Source organism: Otolemur garnettii, unplaced genomic scaffold (genome assembly GCF_000181295.1).
Source record: "Otolemur garnettii isolate 467f Iridium unplaced genomic scaffold, OtoGar3 scaffold00110, whole genome shotgun sequence".
Lineage (NCBI taxonomy): Eukaryota > Metazoa > Chordata > Mammalia > Primates > Galagidae > Otolemur > Otolemur garnettii.
The window spans coordinates 2406557-2421571 of record NW_003852505.1 but is presented as its reverse complement, the minus strand read 5'-3'; the positions used below and the strand labels follow the sequence as shown (position 1 = coordinate 2421571).

General features: G+C 42.2%; 1 protein-coding gene across 1 annotated transcript in view; it reads left to right on the top strand.

Annotated features, from left to right (window-relative positions):
• KIAA1210 (KIAA1210 ortholog) overlaps positions 1-15015 on the top strand; it is a 59240-nt gene that overhangs the window by 28634 nt on the left and 15591 nt on the right. Inside the window, 3 exon segments of the mRNA XM_003797033.1 lie at positions 5112-5280; positions 8982-9108; positions 10069-10206. Of these exon segments, the coding sequence (XP_003797081.1) occupies positions 5112-5280; positions 8982-9108; positions 10069-10206 (434 nt within the window).

Sequence of the window (15015 nt, the reverse complement as noted above, 5' to 3'; positions counted from 1 at the left end):
ATTTTTAAAGCTCATTAAGTTCAACCTGTGTGCATAGTGGATTAGTGAATACACAACCCAGAAGCAGTGATTTCTTCATTGGATTTAGCTGTATTTTCTTCTGGGGGCAGGGACAGCTGTCTTTAATGGGCTGTTGTGACCCACTGCAGGCCCTCATTGGATGACGAATTTGAAAACGACTTGCTGTATGGAAATGCATAGTTCTTGGGCTTGTACAGGGAAATCAATGGCTTTGATTGTTGTTGTCAGCTGTCAGCTGTCAGCTCACTGACCATGACTACTATACCTTGTGGTGGTGTAAGTTACCCAGCGTATAGGTGTCCTATATAAACACTGCTGGGTACAAATGTGGGTTTTGACCCATACCTGCTGTCTCTACCCTTGTGCTTTTAGTAGCTTTTGAAAAGCAGCCTGTGAAGGACACAACTACTGGCAATTTAAAGTCACTCATTTAACAGAAGAAAACTTAAAAGGTCAATTTATACAGTTGAATACATGACAACCATCCCAGGTTCTGTTAGGGTTTCAAAAGTAATATAGTATGTGGGCAGTATATCTCACTCCCAGGGCTGAGGTCAGGGCTTGTCTCCATACATTGGGATTTGATGCAGTTGGGGGCAGGGAGAACTCCTAATCTAGGGAAGACTGAAGACTGAGTTGTTGCTGACATTGTATGTCTGGCAATGGGTTGCTCACTAGGGCCATGTCCAGCTGCCAAGTCATTGCTCTAGATCAACAAATAGCCAGCCCACCACGTTGGTCATTTACCATACCTTGTTGTCTCCCCAAATCCCTGCTAACAAAGCTATACTGCTACCATACTTAGAGCCGCCCTACAGAGTGGAATGTAAACGTTCTTTTCCTTCCAGTGCCCATGGTCAAAAGAGACTCACATTGCTTAAGCTATTTTGAGTCCTTGTGGGAAAATAAGTTGTTGTTTCTGCCCAGCAAAGAAATTGGGGGGAAATTGGAATAAGTGCACACGTAATTTTTAGCACCTGTTACATTTCCAAAGTCACTAGTCATTTTGTTAATTTAGGAACATAAAAATATGTTAATGCATAATTTTGTCTGCTCATGTAATAATTGCGTTTGCTGAATTCAGTTTTACAGCCTGAAGAGTTTATTAGACATGTTTTTATTCAACTCTTCAGTGTTTATAGATTATGTCACACAGGGAGCTACCAGCTGTCAACGGTTTCCCTTCTTTGTCTCTGCTGGTTTATGAGAAGCAGATTGGCAAATCCAAATTCTCTAGCTTTGCCTTCCTCTCTTCCCCTAGGGGATTTTGAAGGAAGAGGAGCCAACAGTCACTATGTGTGTAAACTCTCTGAGCTTGAAGTTGTTCCCTTTTCACCAGGCCAGAAGGAGATCACTGTCAAGAATCCATAAGTCTTGTTCCCTCTGTTTCGAAAAAGCAGTGCCTCCAAAGACTAAAAATCTTGCTCCTTCCTATTTGTGAGAGGACCCTGCCCCACCGTGTCCTCCCTGGGTGGGAATTCTTTGGGGTGTGTTAGAGCTGGCTCATCCTGGTTAGGGACACTGGTTTCCCAAACATCATGTCAGTAGCTTCAAATTGGCCAGGGTGGCTGTATTTACACTACCGAAAGAGAAAAATACTACAGATCAGGGCATTTCCCCCAGAGAACCAGTTGTTAAACATTTTCTAGCACAAAACTGGTGATAGCAATCAGGATTTTACATTCCAAAACCTCATAACTTCATAGGTTTCAGAAATCATTTGGGGGTGGGGAGATTATGAGGGAAGGTCAAAGAGCAAAACAAGGGGGACAGTTTTAGAGCCAGCCGACTCTGGGTTGTATATTTCTCAGAACTTTCACACTGAGTCCACGTGGTAGTTCTGCGAGGTCGAATATCATTTTAAATATTTTAATTTATTAACATAGAAATTAGTTTAATTTTTTTCTGCAAAAATTTAAAAAGGGAGCTTGGAGAAAAATATGTTTCCTATTATATCGTTATTTTCTATTCTATCTTTAGATAGAATTGCCACGTTTTCCCCGCCATGATCCTATATAGGTGTATCCTAGTAAGTAAGAGATTTTCCGAGTCATCTAAAACAGAAATTACTTAAGCAGAAATTATTAAGCAAGCAGTCCTATGATCTTTCATTGGCCTACCCCATGCTGGCTTCTGCTTCTCATCATGCATATTTTAGTTCACTATTCAGTTACAGATGTGGGGCTGCTTCTAATAAATACAGATGGAATTGAATCTGGCATGAATAAACAAGTCATCATTGAGTCCCTAATACTAGCTCAGATTTATCGAGCACTTACTACACACCAGACACTGTGCTAAGCTCTTAACCGATGTTATTTAAAATTTACATCAAGCAGGGGTACATGTCAAATCCGTTAAGAGTATAAACGTCTTAATGCAACAATTAAGTAAGAGAGGTGAAGGCTATGTTAACCATAATAATAAAAAAATGGAAAAAAGACTTTAAAAAAAGAATTACAAGTTGCATATAAAATCAGCACATTGTACCCCATAACTGCATTAATGTACACAGTTATGATTTAATGAAAAATAATAAAATTTATATCAACTCCTCTAAGGGTCAGTGTTTAAATTACATGATGTCGAAGGCTGACTCTGCTCATTGGTCTCAATTCAAGGGACGTGACAAGTTTTTTTGGTATTCTGCACCCCACAACAGACTCAGTTGTCTCTCAAGTGTTACTACATATCATGAACTATGCTAGTTGCTAAGGGGTTACTAAAAAGGGTCTGTCTATAGCCTTGATGTCAGGGCAGTAGCTAAGGCATAGGGGCTTTATATATCTTCCTCCTTTCTCATTGATATCCATCCAGGACACAGGAAATGTTTGACCTTAGCAAAAATATGTTGAATAGATGAATGAATGAATGAATGAATGAGTGGACTAGAGAATATTCAGATGCAAAACATGTGGCGCTCACAGTTACATTTTCAGTGTTCAGAAAGGGGAGAGAAGCATGAATTACTGTGTTGACTTTCTAATAGGCAGGCCCAGGAGTAATCAGTACACGAACAGGTCATAGCATTTCAGAGCTAGAAGGAACCCTAGTTTGGGGTCCCAAGGTGTGTTTTGGTAGACATTCGTTTGCATGCATTGGGAGACTATATTGATTTCCAGTTTCTTGGAGTTTTGATACACATGACCATTTTGAACTTTCAGAAAGGCCTTGTTGAAAAGCAGATCACTGGCTTGGTGCCCGTAGCACAGTGGTTACAGCACCAGCCACATACACCGAAGTTGGTGGGTTCGAACGCAGCCCAGGCCAGCTATAACAGCAATGACAACTGCAACAAAAAACAGCTGGGCATTGTGGTGGGCACCTTTAGTCCCAGCTACTTGGGAGGCTGAGGGCAAGAGAATCTCTTAAGCCCAAGAGTTGGAGGTTGCTGTGAGCTGTGACGCCACAGCACTCTACCAAGGGGGACATAATGAGCCTCTGTCTCAAAAAAAAAGCAGATGACTGAAGTTTGTCTAATCCAACATTTCCCAGACTGACGGGACTGAAGCTCCCTTTTCATGCAACAAACTGTACAAGCATCCCTCTGATACTTTGGGGGATGCTGATCAAGTGCAATCCTTCATTTTCCTATTGATCCCCAGAGAGGTTGAGAGACTTACCCAAGGTCACGGAGCTAATTGATAGTAGATCCAAGCCTCAGAAAATTATAGATTTTCTGATTCTTGGATGGTGCTTTCTGTCCCACCATCAAGTCCCTTTCACAATGGCTGCCACACTGGCAACTCCTTTGGCTGGGCCCTTCCCCACCCGTGTAGCATTGCTGTGCTGACAAGACCTAATGGAGACCAGACAGTTGAGAATTAGAATGCAACACCTGAGTTGGTAACTTATTGCATGTGAAATCAATAACTAATGGCTAATTATTTTCCTCTGAAGAACGCAGCATGAATCCTCCACCCCTTCTCCTTTTCTACTGAGCCCTGATAAAGACATACGTGCCTATTAGGAAACTAAAGATGGCCCAAACAGGCTCAGCGCCCGAGGCACAGTGGTTATGGCACCAGCCACATACACTGAAGTTGTCGGGTTTGAACCCAGCCTGGGCCAGCTAACTAACAATGACAACTGCAACAAAAAATAGCTAGGCATTGTGGCAGGCACCTATAGTCCCAGCTACTTGGGAGGCTGAGGCAAAAGAATCGCTTAAGCCCATGAGTTTGAAGTTACTGTGAGCTATGACGCCATGGCACTCTACCCAGGATGACGTAGTGAGACTCTGTCTCAAAAAATACATAAATAATAAAGATGGCCCAAACAGACAGAGCCTTAGGAGGTCATATTCCTCACTGGTACCCTAGTAATTATTATGGATAGAGCAAACTTTCATTTATCTGCATGCACAGAGGATAGCAGCCCTGTGGATAATCCACACCAATTAGCAATAGTTGAAGAATATACAATACTCATAACACACACACACATACATACACAGTTTGAAAAAACCCTTTGGTATATGATTTGACATGCCAGATCTTTGCCTGGGTAGCCCTTCTTTCTGATTCCCTGCCCTCTCCCTTGCTCCTAAATTCTGTGCTCAAGGAAGTGTTTCCCTGCCTGTGCTGACCAACTATACTCACTGTTAGGGTCTGCATCCTTTCAGTATGTGGGCTGGGAAGTATCAACTCCCACTTGGACTTGGCTTTCTAAAGATTCTGCTGCATTTTGCACATGTGGAAGCTTGGTTCTCTGACTGGATTGTAATGACTTCAGCCCCAGGGTGGGGTCAAGGGAGAACCAAGTGCTTATGTTGGCTCAGTAACAACTTCACAGGAATGAAGTTCTTAGGACTAGGAAAAAGGTTTGCATATTGATAGTTGAAATGGAAAGGCGATCCCAAGCTGCAGCCTGGGTTTCTGCTTCCACCAACAACTCAGACCCTTTGTTACTGAGTTACTAAGAGGGGAACAAACCAAATGGATGGTGCTGCGGGCACCTGGGCTGCAAGCCAGGTTCTGCAGGGGACCTGGGGGGATCACAGCACCCATTCCTGTCATGAAGGCCCTGTGTCCTCTCCTGTTTTCCCCCCTACCATGATACTCAACTTCACTTCCATTTCTCACTTCCAGGAAAGAAAAAATCCAAATTTAAAAGTTTAAAGAGCTTTTTTGGCAAGAAGAAGAAAAGGGACAGTGAAGATTCTGAGGGAGAGAGAATGTTGAAGCCAAGTCGTTCCAGTAGTACCATTGACACCTCTTCTCTGGAACCAGTTCCAGAAGATCAGCAAATTGAGACCAGGTAAACTCTGATAGGGTGGAGGCATGAGGACAGGGGAGGGGCAGGCAGCTAGACCAAGGTCCCCTTTGGCAGCCAAATCACCAATAGACCTTTGGTCCCAGGGATTATTGGCTTCCCTGCGGGTTGGAGCGTGGTAAATGTGCATCCCAGAGCACCAGGTGAGAGGGTACAGATAGATCAGAGAAAGTCTTTCTGTCACAACTGAAATAACTTAAAATGTGAGGCCTACTGCTAATGAAAAAATTGGTACTTGTTTCATAGGGTAGGAAGGGCCTGTGTCATTCAGAAGGCTTGGTCTGGTTTGCTTGCCTGGCCATCAGGCTGCAGATCTGGCCAAGGGGAGCCAGATCTAGTAATGAGTGATTAAAGCCTCAAATAGCCAAGTTGTCCAGGTGGGGGTGGAGCGAGGTGGGACATAGACAGGAGATCACTGTGTTGCCAAACAGCAAGCAAGAAAGCAACCCCAATCCTTTTCTTCCTCTATCCTGGCAGACTGGGTCAATCATAGATGCCCGTTAAGTGGTTAGCTAGGGAATCACATGATGTTTCTGCTGGACTACTGTTTTAGTAAAGCAGGGTGTTGCCTTCACCACCAGGGCCACCTGCATAGTAGAGTTTTCATTTTTCTTTTGTGAGAGAGATTCTCATTGTTGCCCCAGGCTAGAGTGCCCTGGGGTCAGCCTCACTCACAGCAAACTCCTGGGCTCAAGTGATCCTCCTGCTTCAGCCTCCCAAGTAGCTGGGACTACAGGTGCCTGCCACAAAGCCTGGCTCATTTTTCTGTTTTTAGTAGAGGGGTCTCACTCTTGCTCAAGCTGGTCTCGAACTCCTGAGCTCAAGGGATCCCCCTGCCTTGGCCTCTCAGAGTGCTAGGGTGTGAGCCACTGTACCCAGTCAGGATGGCAGAGTTTTATAGGGAAAAGGTAGGTAGAGGGTTAGTACAAAGTAGCAGACGACTGCCTCGTCTCCCTTGCTGATCAAGAGAGTGGTTCCATTTTAGTCCTCATAACATGAAATCGTCCTTGGAGTGTGTCATGATCAAATACACCCACACGCAGGCCCCACTGTCAGACATGCTCATAATGACAGGGCCGGTTCTAGCCCGCCAATGCCCAAGCTGTTATGCTAGTTACCATTTAAAAATTCTTTTTTAAAGTGCCAACATGCATATATTGTTTTGTAATAAAGGTAATAAATGCAAAAAATATTTAAAATTTCTTAAATTTATTTCATCTAATTTTTAGAACATTTCTGTCGACCCCTAAAAGAAACCCTGTACCCATTACCATTTGATCTCCACTCCCCTCTGCCTGCTAAGTAGCCATAGCCTCCAATTTCCTTTCTACCTCTATAAATTTGCTTATTCTGGACATTTCATGTAAGTAGAATCATATAAAGGTCATCCTCATCTCATTTAGCATGTTTTGAAGGGTCATCCAAGTAGTACCATGTGCCAGCTTGCTGGCTCTTTCTTTTCTTTTCTCTCTCTTCCTTTTTTCCTTCCTTTCATCTTTTTCTTTCATGTTTCATCTCATCTTTTAGATACACACACAGATTTGTTTAAGCTATTAGGAATAGCTTTCTAATGTTGGATCTTTACGTTTTTGTAGAATGGCTTTATTGAAATATAGTTTACCTATTATAAAATTCTCCCTTTTAGCGTATGCAGCCATCACTAGTACCCAATTTTAGAACAGTTCCTAACCCTAAAAAGATACCCTGTACCATTAGCAGTCATTCTCCATTTCCCTCCTCCTCTCACCAACCGCTAATCTGCTGAATTAGTTTGCAGTCCCACCAACAGTGTCAAAGTGTTCCCTGCCCTCCACACTCACACCAGAATCTGCAGCTTTGGGACTTTGTGATGGGGTCAGGTGATATCTCAGGTGGTTTTAATTTTCATTTTTCTGATACTGAGGAATGATGACCACTTTTTTCATGTTTTTGTTGGCCATTCATCTGTCTTCTTTCGAGAGGGTTCTCTGTTCATATATCTTGCCCAGTAATAAATCCTCCTTTAATTTTTTGGCAGTATTTCATCATTTTCAAGGTATAAGTTTTGTACATCTTTTGTTAAATTTATTCCTAAGTGTTTTATTATTTTTGTTACTATTATAAACGGAAGTATTTTCTTAATTTCACTTTTAGGTTATTCGTTTCAAGTTTATAGAAGTACCATTTTTCTATATTATCCTGTATCCTTCCACTTTGATTAATTTGCTTATTAGCTCTAATAGATTTTAGTGGATTCCTTAGGAGTTTTTGCATACAAAATCATGTCATCTGTAAATAGAGATAATTTTGCTTCTTCCCTTCCATTCTGGATGTCTTTTATTTCATTTTCTTACCTATCTCCCTGACTATAACAGCCAATTCAATGCTGAATAGAAATGGTAAGAATCGTCATCCTTATTTCATTGCTGATGGTAGGGAGTAAGCATCCAGTCTTTCACCATTAAATATATATTAGCTGCGAGTTTGTCACAGATACGCTTTATCAAGGTTGAGTGCATTAATCATGAAAGGGTGTTGGACTTTACAAATGTTTTCGCTGCATCTCTCGAAATGGTCAGTCGTATGTTTTTTTGGTTTTAGTCTATTGATATTGTCTATTACATTCATTGATTTTCATCTGATAAGCTAACCTTGCATTACTTAGGAATCCTACTTTGTCATAGTGTATAATTCTTTTTACATGCTTCTTTATTGAGTTTGCTCGTATTTTTTTTTTTTTTGAGGATTTTTTGCGTTTATATTCATGAGAGAATATTGGACTGTAGTTTTCTATTTGGGGGATGTCTTTGGTTGAAATTTGTAAAAGGTAAAGTCACAGATTCCAAAATGAGTTGTTCATGGCTTTAGCCCTGTACTTGTTTCTAACTTTCCCCCGATTTGTCTTGACGCATAATTTTCAACAACCTGACTCCATTCCCAATGAGAAGATGTTTTCATCGGGAATTAGCAAGCTGAGGGAGTGAAGAGGCAGGTAGTCCACCCAAATGACTTTGAAAATAGGATGAGTCTCCTACAGAGCCCTTGTTTGAAAGAGGAAAAGTCCTGATGAATGAAAGCCTCCGACATCTGGGCAGATCTTTGATATTTTTAAACAAATCAAAACAAAACCACAAAGAGACAAACTTGGGTGTGGAAGATCTTTTATAATTCTCATCACAATAATAGTGAGACTAAGGGCCTTCTCTCCCATTCCTTAGGGTTGCAACCATTGAATTATATATTTGAGATGGATGAATTGTGTGGTCTGTAAACCATATCTCCATAAGAATGTTATATTAGAACATGCTCACAATTTTAAAAATTAAAATGATGCAAAAGGACATAAAGTAGAAAATGAAAATCCCCTTCTTGTACTTAGTGTCGTTCCTCAGAGGGAACCGCTACTCCCAGTTTGTTGGATACTCTTCCAGACTTTTTTCTTTGAGCATGAACGGTGTATGTATGTAATATATGTGTGCATATTAAGTGGGACTATACTATTCTTCATTTTTTCCACTTAATATCTCACGGACAGCTTTCCATGTCAGTGCATATGCATCCACCCCCTCCTCCTGAGGTCTCTCTGAGGGACCATATTATGAATATACATTTATTTTCAGTTCCTATGGCCCTTGGGAACTGGGAAAGGGCCAGGAAAGGATCTAAACATAGGAAAGGCTTTTACAAGACCTTTCCTTTCTGTATAGACCCAGAAGCAGCATGGGGAACAAAGCTCTATCCCATGATAGCATCTTCATGTTGGACTCTGATTCTGACAGATCAACAAGTACAGTGAATCCCATTATGGAGCCCCCGAGAGGCAGACCTCTGCAGGTAAGACTAGACTTGAGCATCTGTGCTTAACTGGACTATTCTTCCATTCTCTAATCTTGCCCCCCCCAAAAAAATGGAGGGAGAAATTTTTCCTTGATTCTCAGCTAATTCTACCCCACAAGGCTATTGTAAACATTGAATGAGAGAACTTAAAGATATATGAGATGCTTACCTAGCATGCAGTGTTGGCCAGTATTACCATTTGCACTTCTCTTGACACTCCTCGAGAACACTTTATTTATATATATTTTTGTGGGGGGGATACTGAGGCTCTCTCTGTCACCTAGGCTAGCATGCCATAGCATTAGCCTCGTTCACAGAAACCTCAGACTCCTGGGTTCAAGTGATTCTCCTGCCTCAGCCTCCCAAGTAGCTGGGACTACAGATGCCCACCGTGATGGCTGACTAATTTTTTTATTTTTAGTAGAGACAGAGTTTTACTCTTGTTTAGGCTGGTCTCGAACTCCTGAGCACAAGAGATCCTCCTGCCTCACCTCTTAGAGTGCTAGGATTACAGGAGTGAGCCACTCAATCAGCCCTCAAGAATACTTTAAAAAATTTTTTTTCTTTATTAAATCATAGCTGTGTACATTAATACAATCATGGGATACAATGTGTTAGTTTTACACACAATCTGAAATGCTTTCATCAAACTGGTCAACACAGCCTTCACAGCATTTTCTTAGTTATTGTGCTAAGACATTTATATTCTACACCTAGTAAATTTTGCACGTACCCTTGTAAGATGCACTGTAGGTGTGGTCCCACCAACTACTCTCCCTCCACCCATCCTCCCTCCACTCATCCTCCCCCTTCCCCTCCCCTCCCTCTCCCCCTTCTTCTTGGGCTATAATTGGGTTATAGCTTTCATAAGAAAGCTATAAATTGGTTTCATAGTAAACATTCTACTGTTTATGTGCTGGCATACCACCTCTTTAAGTTTTTCTCTCTCTTCCATAGAGATCTCATGCTTCCAGAACCCTGCCTAGAACTGGGATTATTACTGTACGTACAGCTGCATCTGAGGCCATGTTTGTGGGTGTACCTCAACGTGTGCCAAGAAGTGAAATCCGGACTGAGGATTCCAAGATCACTGAGGTAACAGAGTGGAATTGTTCAATGCTGAGTCAGGCAGATACCTATGCTTGAAATCTTGCTCTGCTACTTATTGGCTGTGTGACCCTGGACTAGTTGCTTAACCTCTCTGAGCCTCCTTTTCCTCATCTACATGGGTATAACATTAATATCTACTTTAAAGAGTTGCTTGTGAGGATTGAGTAAAGACTCAGAGAGGTTAAAGAAATTGCTCAAACTCAACCAGGTAGTAAGTTGTAGACTTGGAAATCGGATCCAGATGTGTTGACCTCGAAACCCCTGGTCCTTGCATTGCACTGGTGTCTAAGATGCTCAACTTCCTTGTACCTGCCAGCACAGGAAGAAGGGTACACCTTAGCCCCCATAAAATGCAGCCTATACATAGGACAGTCTCTCACTTCCTGCTAATTCTAAACTTATGGGAGGTATCCATTGTTCAGTCAGGCTCTTCTGGAGCTCTGATCTATAAATGCTCCAGGGGGAGCTGGAGATATTGCCAGGCAGATAATGCATCCCACCAGCAGGTACCTTCAACCTTAAACAGCTGCATTCCTCCTCTCAGCCTAGGGGTGGGATTATGGCCAAAGGTCCCTGCGTAAGGGGAAAGTCCACATAAGGGGGAGACCCTTCTCCACTGGAGAGCTGATTATTTTGCATTTGGCAAAAGGTAAGAGGGGCTTGTTTCTGACATGTCTGCTGAAAACTCAACATCCCTCACTCTGGTTTCCATTCTGCTGGGCCCATTAGCCCTGAAGGGTCGAGTAGAAAACACCAAGGTATCACCAGTGGTGCTGACCCTATGGTTGTAAAGCATCCCCTAGGGTCAGGACACTGTTGCCCTCTCATGCAACAGCAGGCAAAGCCACTTCTGTGAACTTCTCAGTCTTCAATTGTAAACATCACCACCAGCTTTCCCTTGCTTCCATAGCTACACTCCCTGCCACCTCATGACTGTGACCAAGTGCCATAGGGTATGTCTTACATTCGGAAAGAGGAAACCTATTTTCTGCACTCTTTCCTCTTTGCCTCCTCTCTTAGTGCCAGCAACAGAGAAACTTACAGCAGAGATATTCCATTTTTTTAAAAAAGATTATTTATTTATTTATTTTTTGTGAAAGTCAAAGGAAAATATTCAAGGGGCATTGCTTCTTACAATGAAGAAGGTGAGGAAAGCCACAATAGCCCAAAGGCAAGTTTTATTAAGAGTTTGTTTGGGGCCTACACCTCACACTGAAGCCCTGGCCCCTTAGTCCTTACCCTGAAAAACAGCACTAAAGGTACCATAGAGTGTTAATAGGACCCGGGTCATCAAAAGCCAGATCAACCTTTGCATAGGAAACTTCCCCTAAGTACCAAGGTGATAACTCCAAATGCCAGGGTAGTTAATAGAATTAAGTGCTACCTAAAAGCTGAGGTAAATATAAAACTGGCCAATGGCCAGATCCTTTGAAGGGGCAGAATTCCAATGGATTAAGTGACAACTAGGATATTGTACCAGGCCTGGCACATCTTCCAGATATTGAGGCACAAGGAGCCCGTTTAACTCCAGATGTTAATCAGCACCTGTTTGTGCCAGACTCCCCCTAAAACAGAGAAAAAAAATGAAAGCATCTCAGCCTTCCTTAATAATATGCAATTGGGTTCAGAGAGGGCATGTGGGCTTTCAGAGTGCAGCCAAGGAGGAGTGGGGTTGAGGAAGGAGATGTAGACAGAGGAGTCCTATTTCCTCTGCTTGTTTTTCCTTCAGAATCTTGCCAAGAGGGGATTAGATTCGCTTTTTCTGGGTAATTCATAAAATCCTGTGGTCGGCTCTGGTGGTACGTTTTCTAGGTTGTTCCTAACCAATAGGGCTGAGGGAAAGAGTAGGGCCTAAGAAGGAGCCCCGATTTGCAGATGGAATCTAGGTATTATTCCTGGCTCCTTTTTAAAGACAACTGAAGGGATTATTTAGGAACTTGCTGTACTGTTTGAAAACAGAAGCCTTTCTCTTCATGCTAGAGGTCCAGGCAGTTGCTCTCAACCCTGGCCCCTGGAATACTCACGTGGAAAGCCTGTTAAGCCTATTCTAAGGCCCTTTCCCTGATATTTACGAGGTTTTGATATGTTCCCAAAATGTGTGGTTCATCCTATAAGGGTACATGTGAATCTCTCTAAATGTAGAATATAAATGTCTTAACACAATAACTAAGAAAATGACATGAAGGCTATGTTGACCAGTTGGACGAAGGTATTTTTTCCATAAATTGTGTATGGAAACAGCACACTGTACCCCATGATAGTATTAATGTGCACGGCTATGATTTAATAATAATAATAATAATAATAAAAAGTACTCTTTCAACACTCAGTCCAGGTAATTTTGATGCTGGGGGCTCCCAGAAAATACATTGAGAAATACTGCCTAGAGCCCCAGAGAGCGTATAGTTTATTTAATTCAGTGATAAGTTTAAGGAAAGTCATAAAATATACATGTACTCTTTCCCGACACAACATACTCTAAACCAAGAGATCCTCTGGTGTTGTTTTAAATCACATGTCTGGGCTTGAGCTTCAAAGTCAAGTAGAGATAATGCATCCTGACTTTGCTCTGTAATTGCTAGCCCAGGTTTGAGGATAGCTGTGGGTTTGTATTAGATTGACGTCTAGAGATTCCTTAGTGAGAGATAAGCTTACACCAGGAGACTAGCAGTGTAAGTTAGTGGACATTGTGAAGTTTGATGGACTTGTGGCTTAAGCTGTGATTGGGAACAGATAAGATCTCTCTCATACATACCCAATCTAGAAATTGCCAGGTTTTTGCTGAGCCTGGTTTTTCTGTTATACTATAGAACGAGTTTCACTAAAGTAAACCACGCTTTTGTCTATAGTGTTTCTACCACAAGATCTGAGATGCCAACTGAGTTGAAAATGTTTATTTATTAAATACACATTTACTTGCTGTCTGAGCATGATAAGTTATCTTTCATGCAAAGCAGATTGCGTGGTTCCTTTTAGGGTTTCCAGATCCACAGATCTCCTCCTCTTCCTCCTCCTACCTTTAGCCGGAGCTAGTGAGGGCTCAGAAAGAATAACTAAAATGATACAGGGAACAGAGGGGCTTGCTCCGGTGGCATCTCAAAAAGGCAACATCTGCAAGTTTTTAACATAATGAATTCACCAGTTCAGAAAACATTTATTGAGCAGCTGCTATTACCATACACGGTTTGAGGGGCTGGGGATACAGTAGTACATAGAACAGATGAAAGCCCTTCTTTGTGGCGTTTGTATAGTAGTGGTGGCTAGGGGCAATAAATGAAATAAATAAGGAAAACATACAGCATGTCGGACAGTGGTAAAAGTGACAGAGAAAAGCAGTTCAGGGAGGGGGATTATGAAGTATCAGGACTAAACATTTTGCCTTGGAAGCTACTTCTGAGAAGGTGGCTTTTGAATCAAGGCTTGAAGGAAGTGAGGGAGCTAGCCATATGAACATGGAGGAAAAGCATGGCCAGCAGAGGGAACAGACAGTGCAAAATTCCTAAGAACAGCAAACCTGGAGTGTGCCTGGAGCAGAAAATGACAGGTGATGTGGTTGGACACAAGGGGGAGACAAAGCACATGAGGTTAGTAGGAGTGCTGGGGGAGCCTAATGCAGCCCCACAGGAACCCGTCCTTCCACACCTCCTAAGGCAAAGGAGACAAAGGATCCAGTGAGCCCCACCCCTGAGAAGTTCACGCCAAAGGACCCTAACTTTCCCAGCAAGCTATAGAATTTTCTCACCCCTACAGCCCCATATAAAAGGGGTCTCTAACTACCCTCCCATGCACAGATGTCACCTTTGCACTGCCCCAGTCGGGTCACCCTCTCCTTTCAATAAAACTGCCCTGAACATCTCCCCTCAAGTCTTGTCTCTGGGTCCTGCTGCTGTTCACCTTTCAGGGAACATAGATGTTATCATTCAGTTCCAAAAGACCAGAGCTATGAGACTACCCTGTAGCAGGAAAGAAAATCATAACAATAAAACAAGAGCTTTTACTCTATACACTGAATGTTAAATTATAATTATAATAGATAACACATGCCAAATAAACAATATCAGGAAGAAGTGCTATATAAATTCATCAAGTAGTTAAAGAAGGCTTGGGACCACTCCTAACTTTGTACAATTGACCCCACAAATGACAACTGGAGCATTTCTCTGACTTTTCCAAGAATTAAGAAAAGAATAGCAAGGTGGATTTAGCATCATCCTGACTCATTAGCCCAGGATTGGAATCGCAGGCCGCCAAACAACTGTGATTGGAACGAAGGTAGTAGCCGAGGTTATCCCTGGACATACAGTGGTGGTGGGAAATGTCAAAGCGTACGAAAGCTGCAAGTACCAAAGGGGTCCCTGGCACAGTGCAAAAACTAGTTTGAAAAGAACTTAGTAGATAAACACAAATGGAAATTCTGTCTATCCGCTAAATAGCATCATTTGCTACTGGTGTCCAGGAGAGAGAAGGCTTATCACCTGTTGTTCAAAGGGGCTTCTGTTAACAGATATCTTAAGCTACTTAGAAATGGAAGGAGCTCTGGAAGGGCTCTTTGAGGTGTGGAAAATACTATGCCCAGAATCCCAGAAGAGATTATTTTGAAGCTCCTACTGTGTTTCCCCGAAAATAAGACCAACCCCCAAAATAAGCCCTAGCAGGATTTCTATGCATTTGTTAAACATAAGCCCTACCCCAATCATAAGACCTAGTGATGGGTGTGGCTATGCAGCATATCTGCATAGCCACGCCATGCATTTGAAAATAAGCCCTAATGTGTCTTCTTTTTTTTTTTTTTTT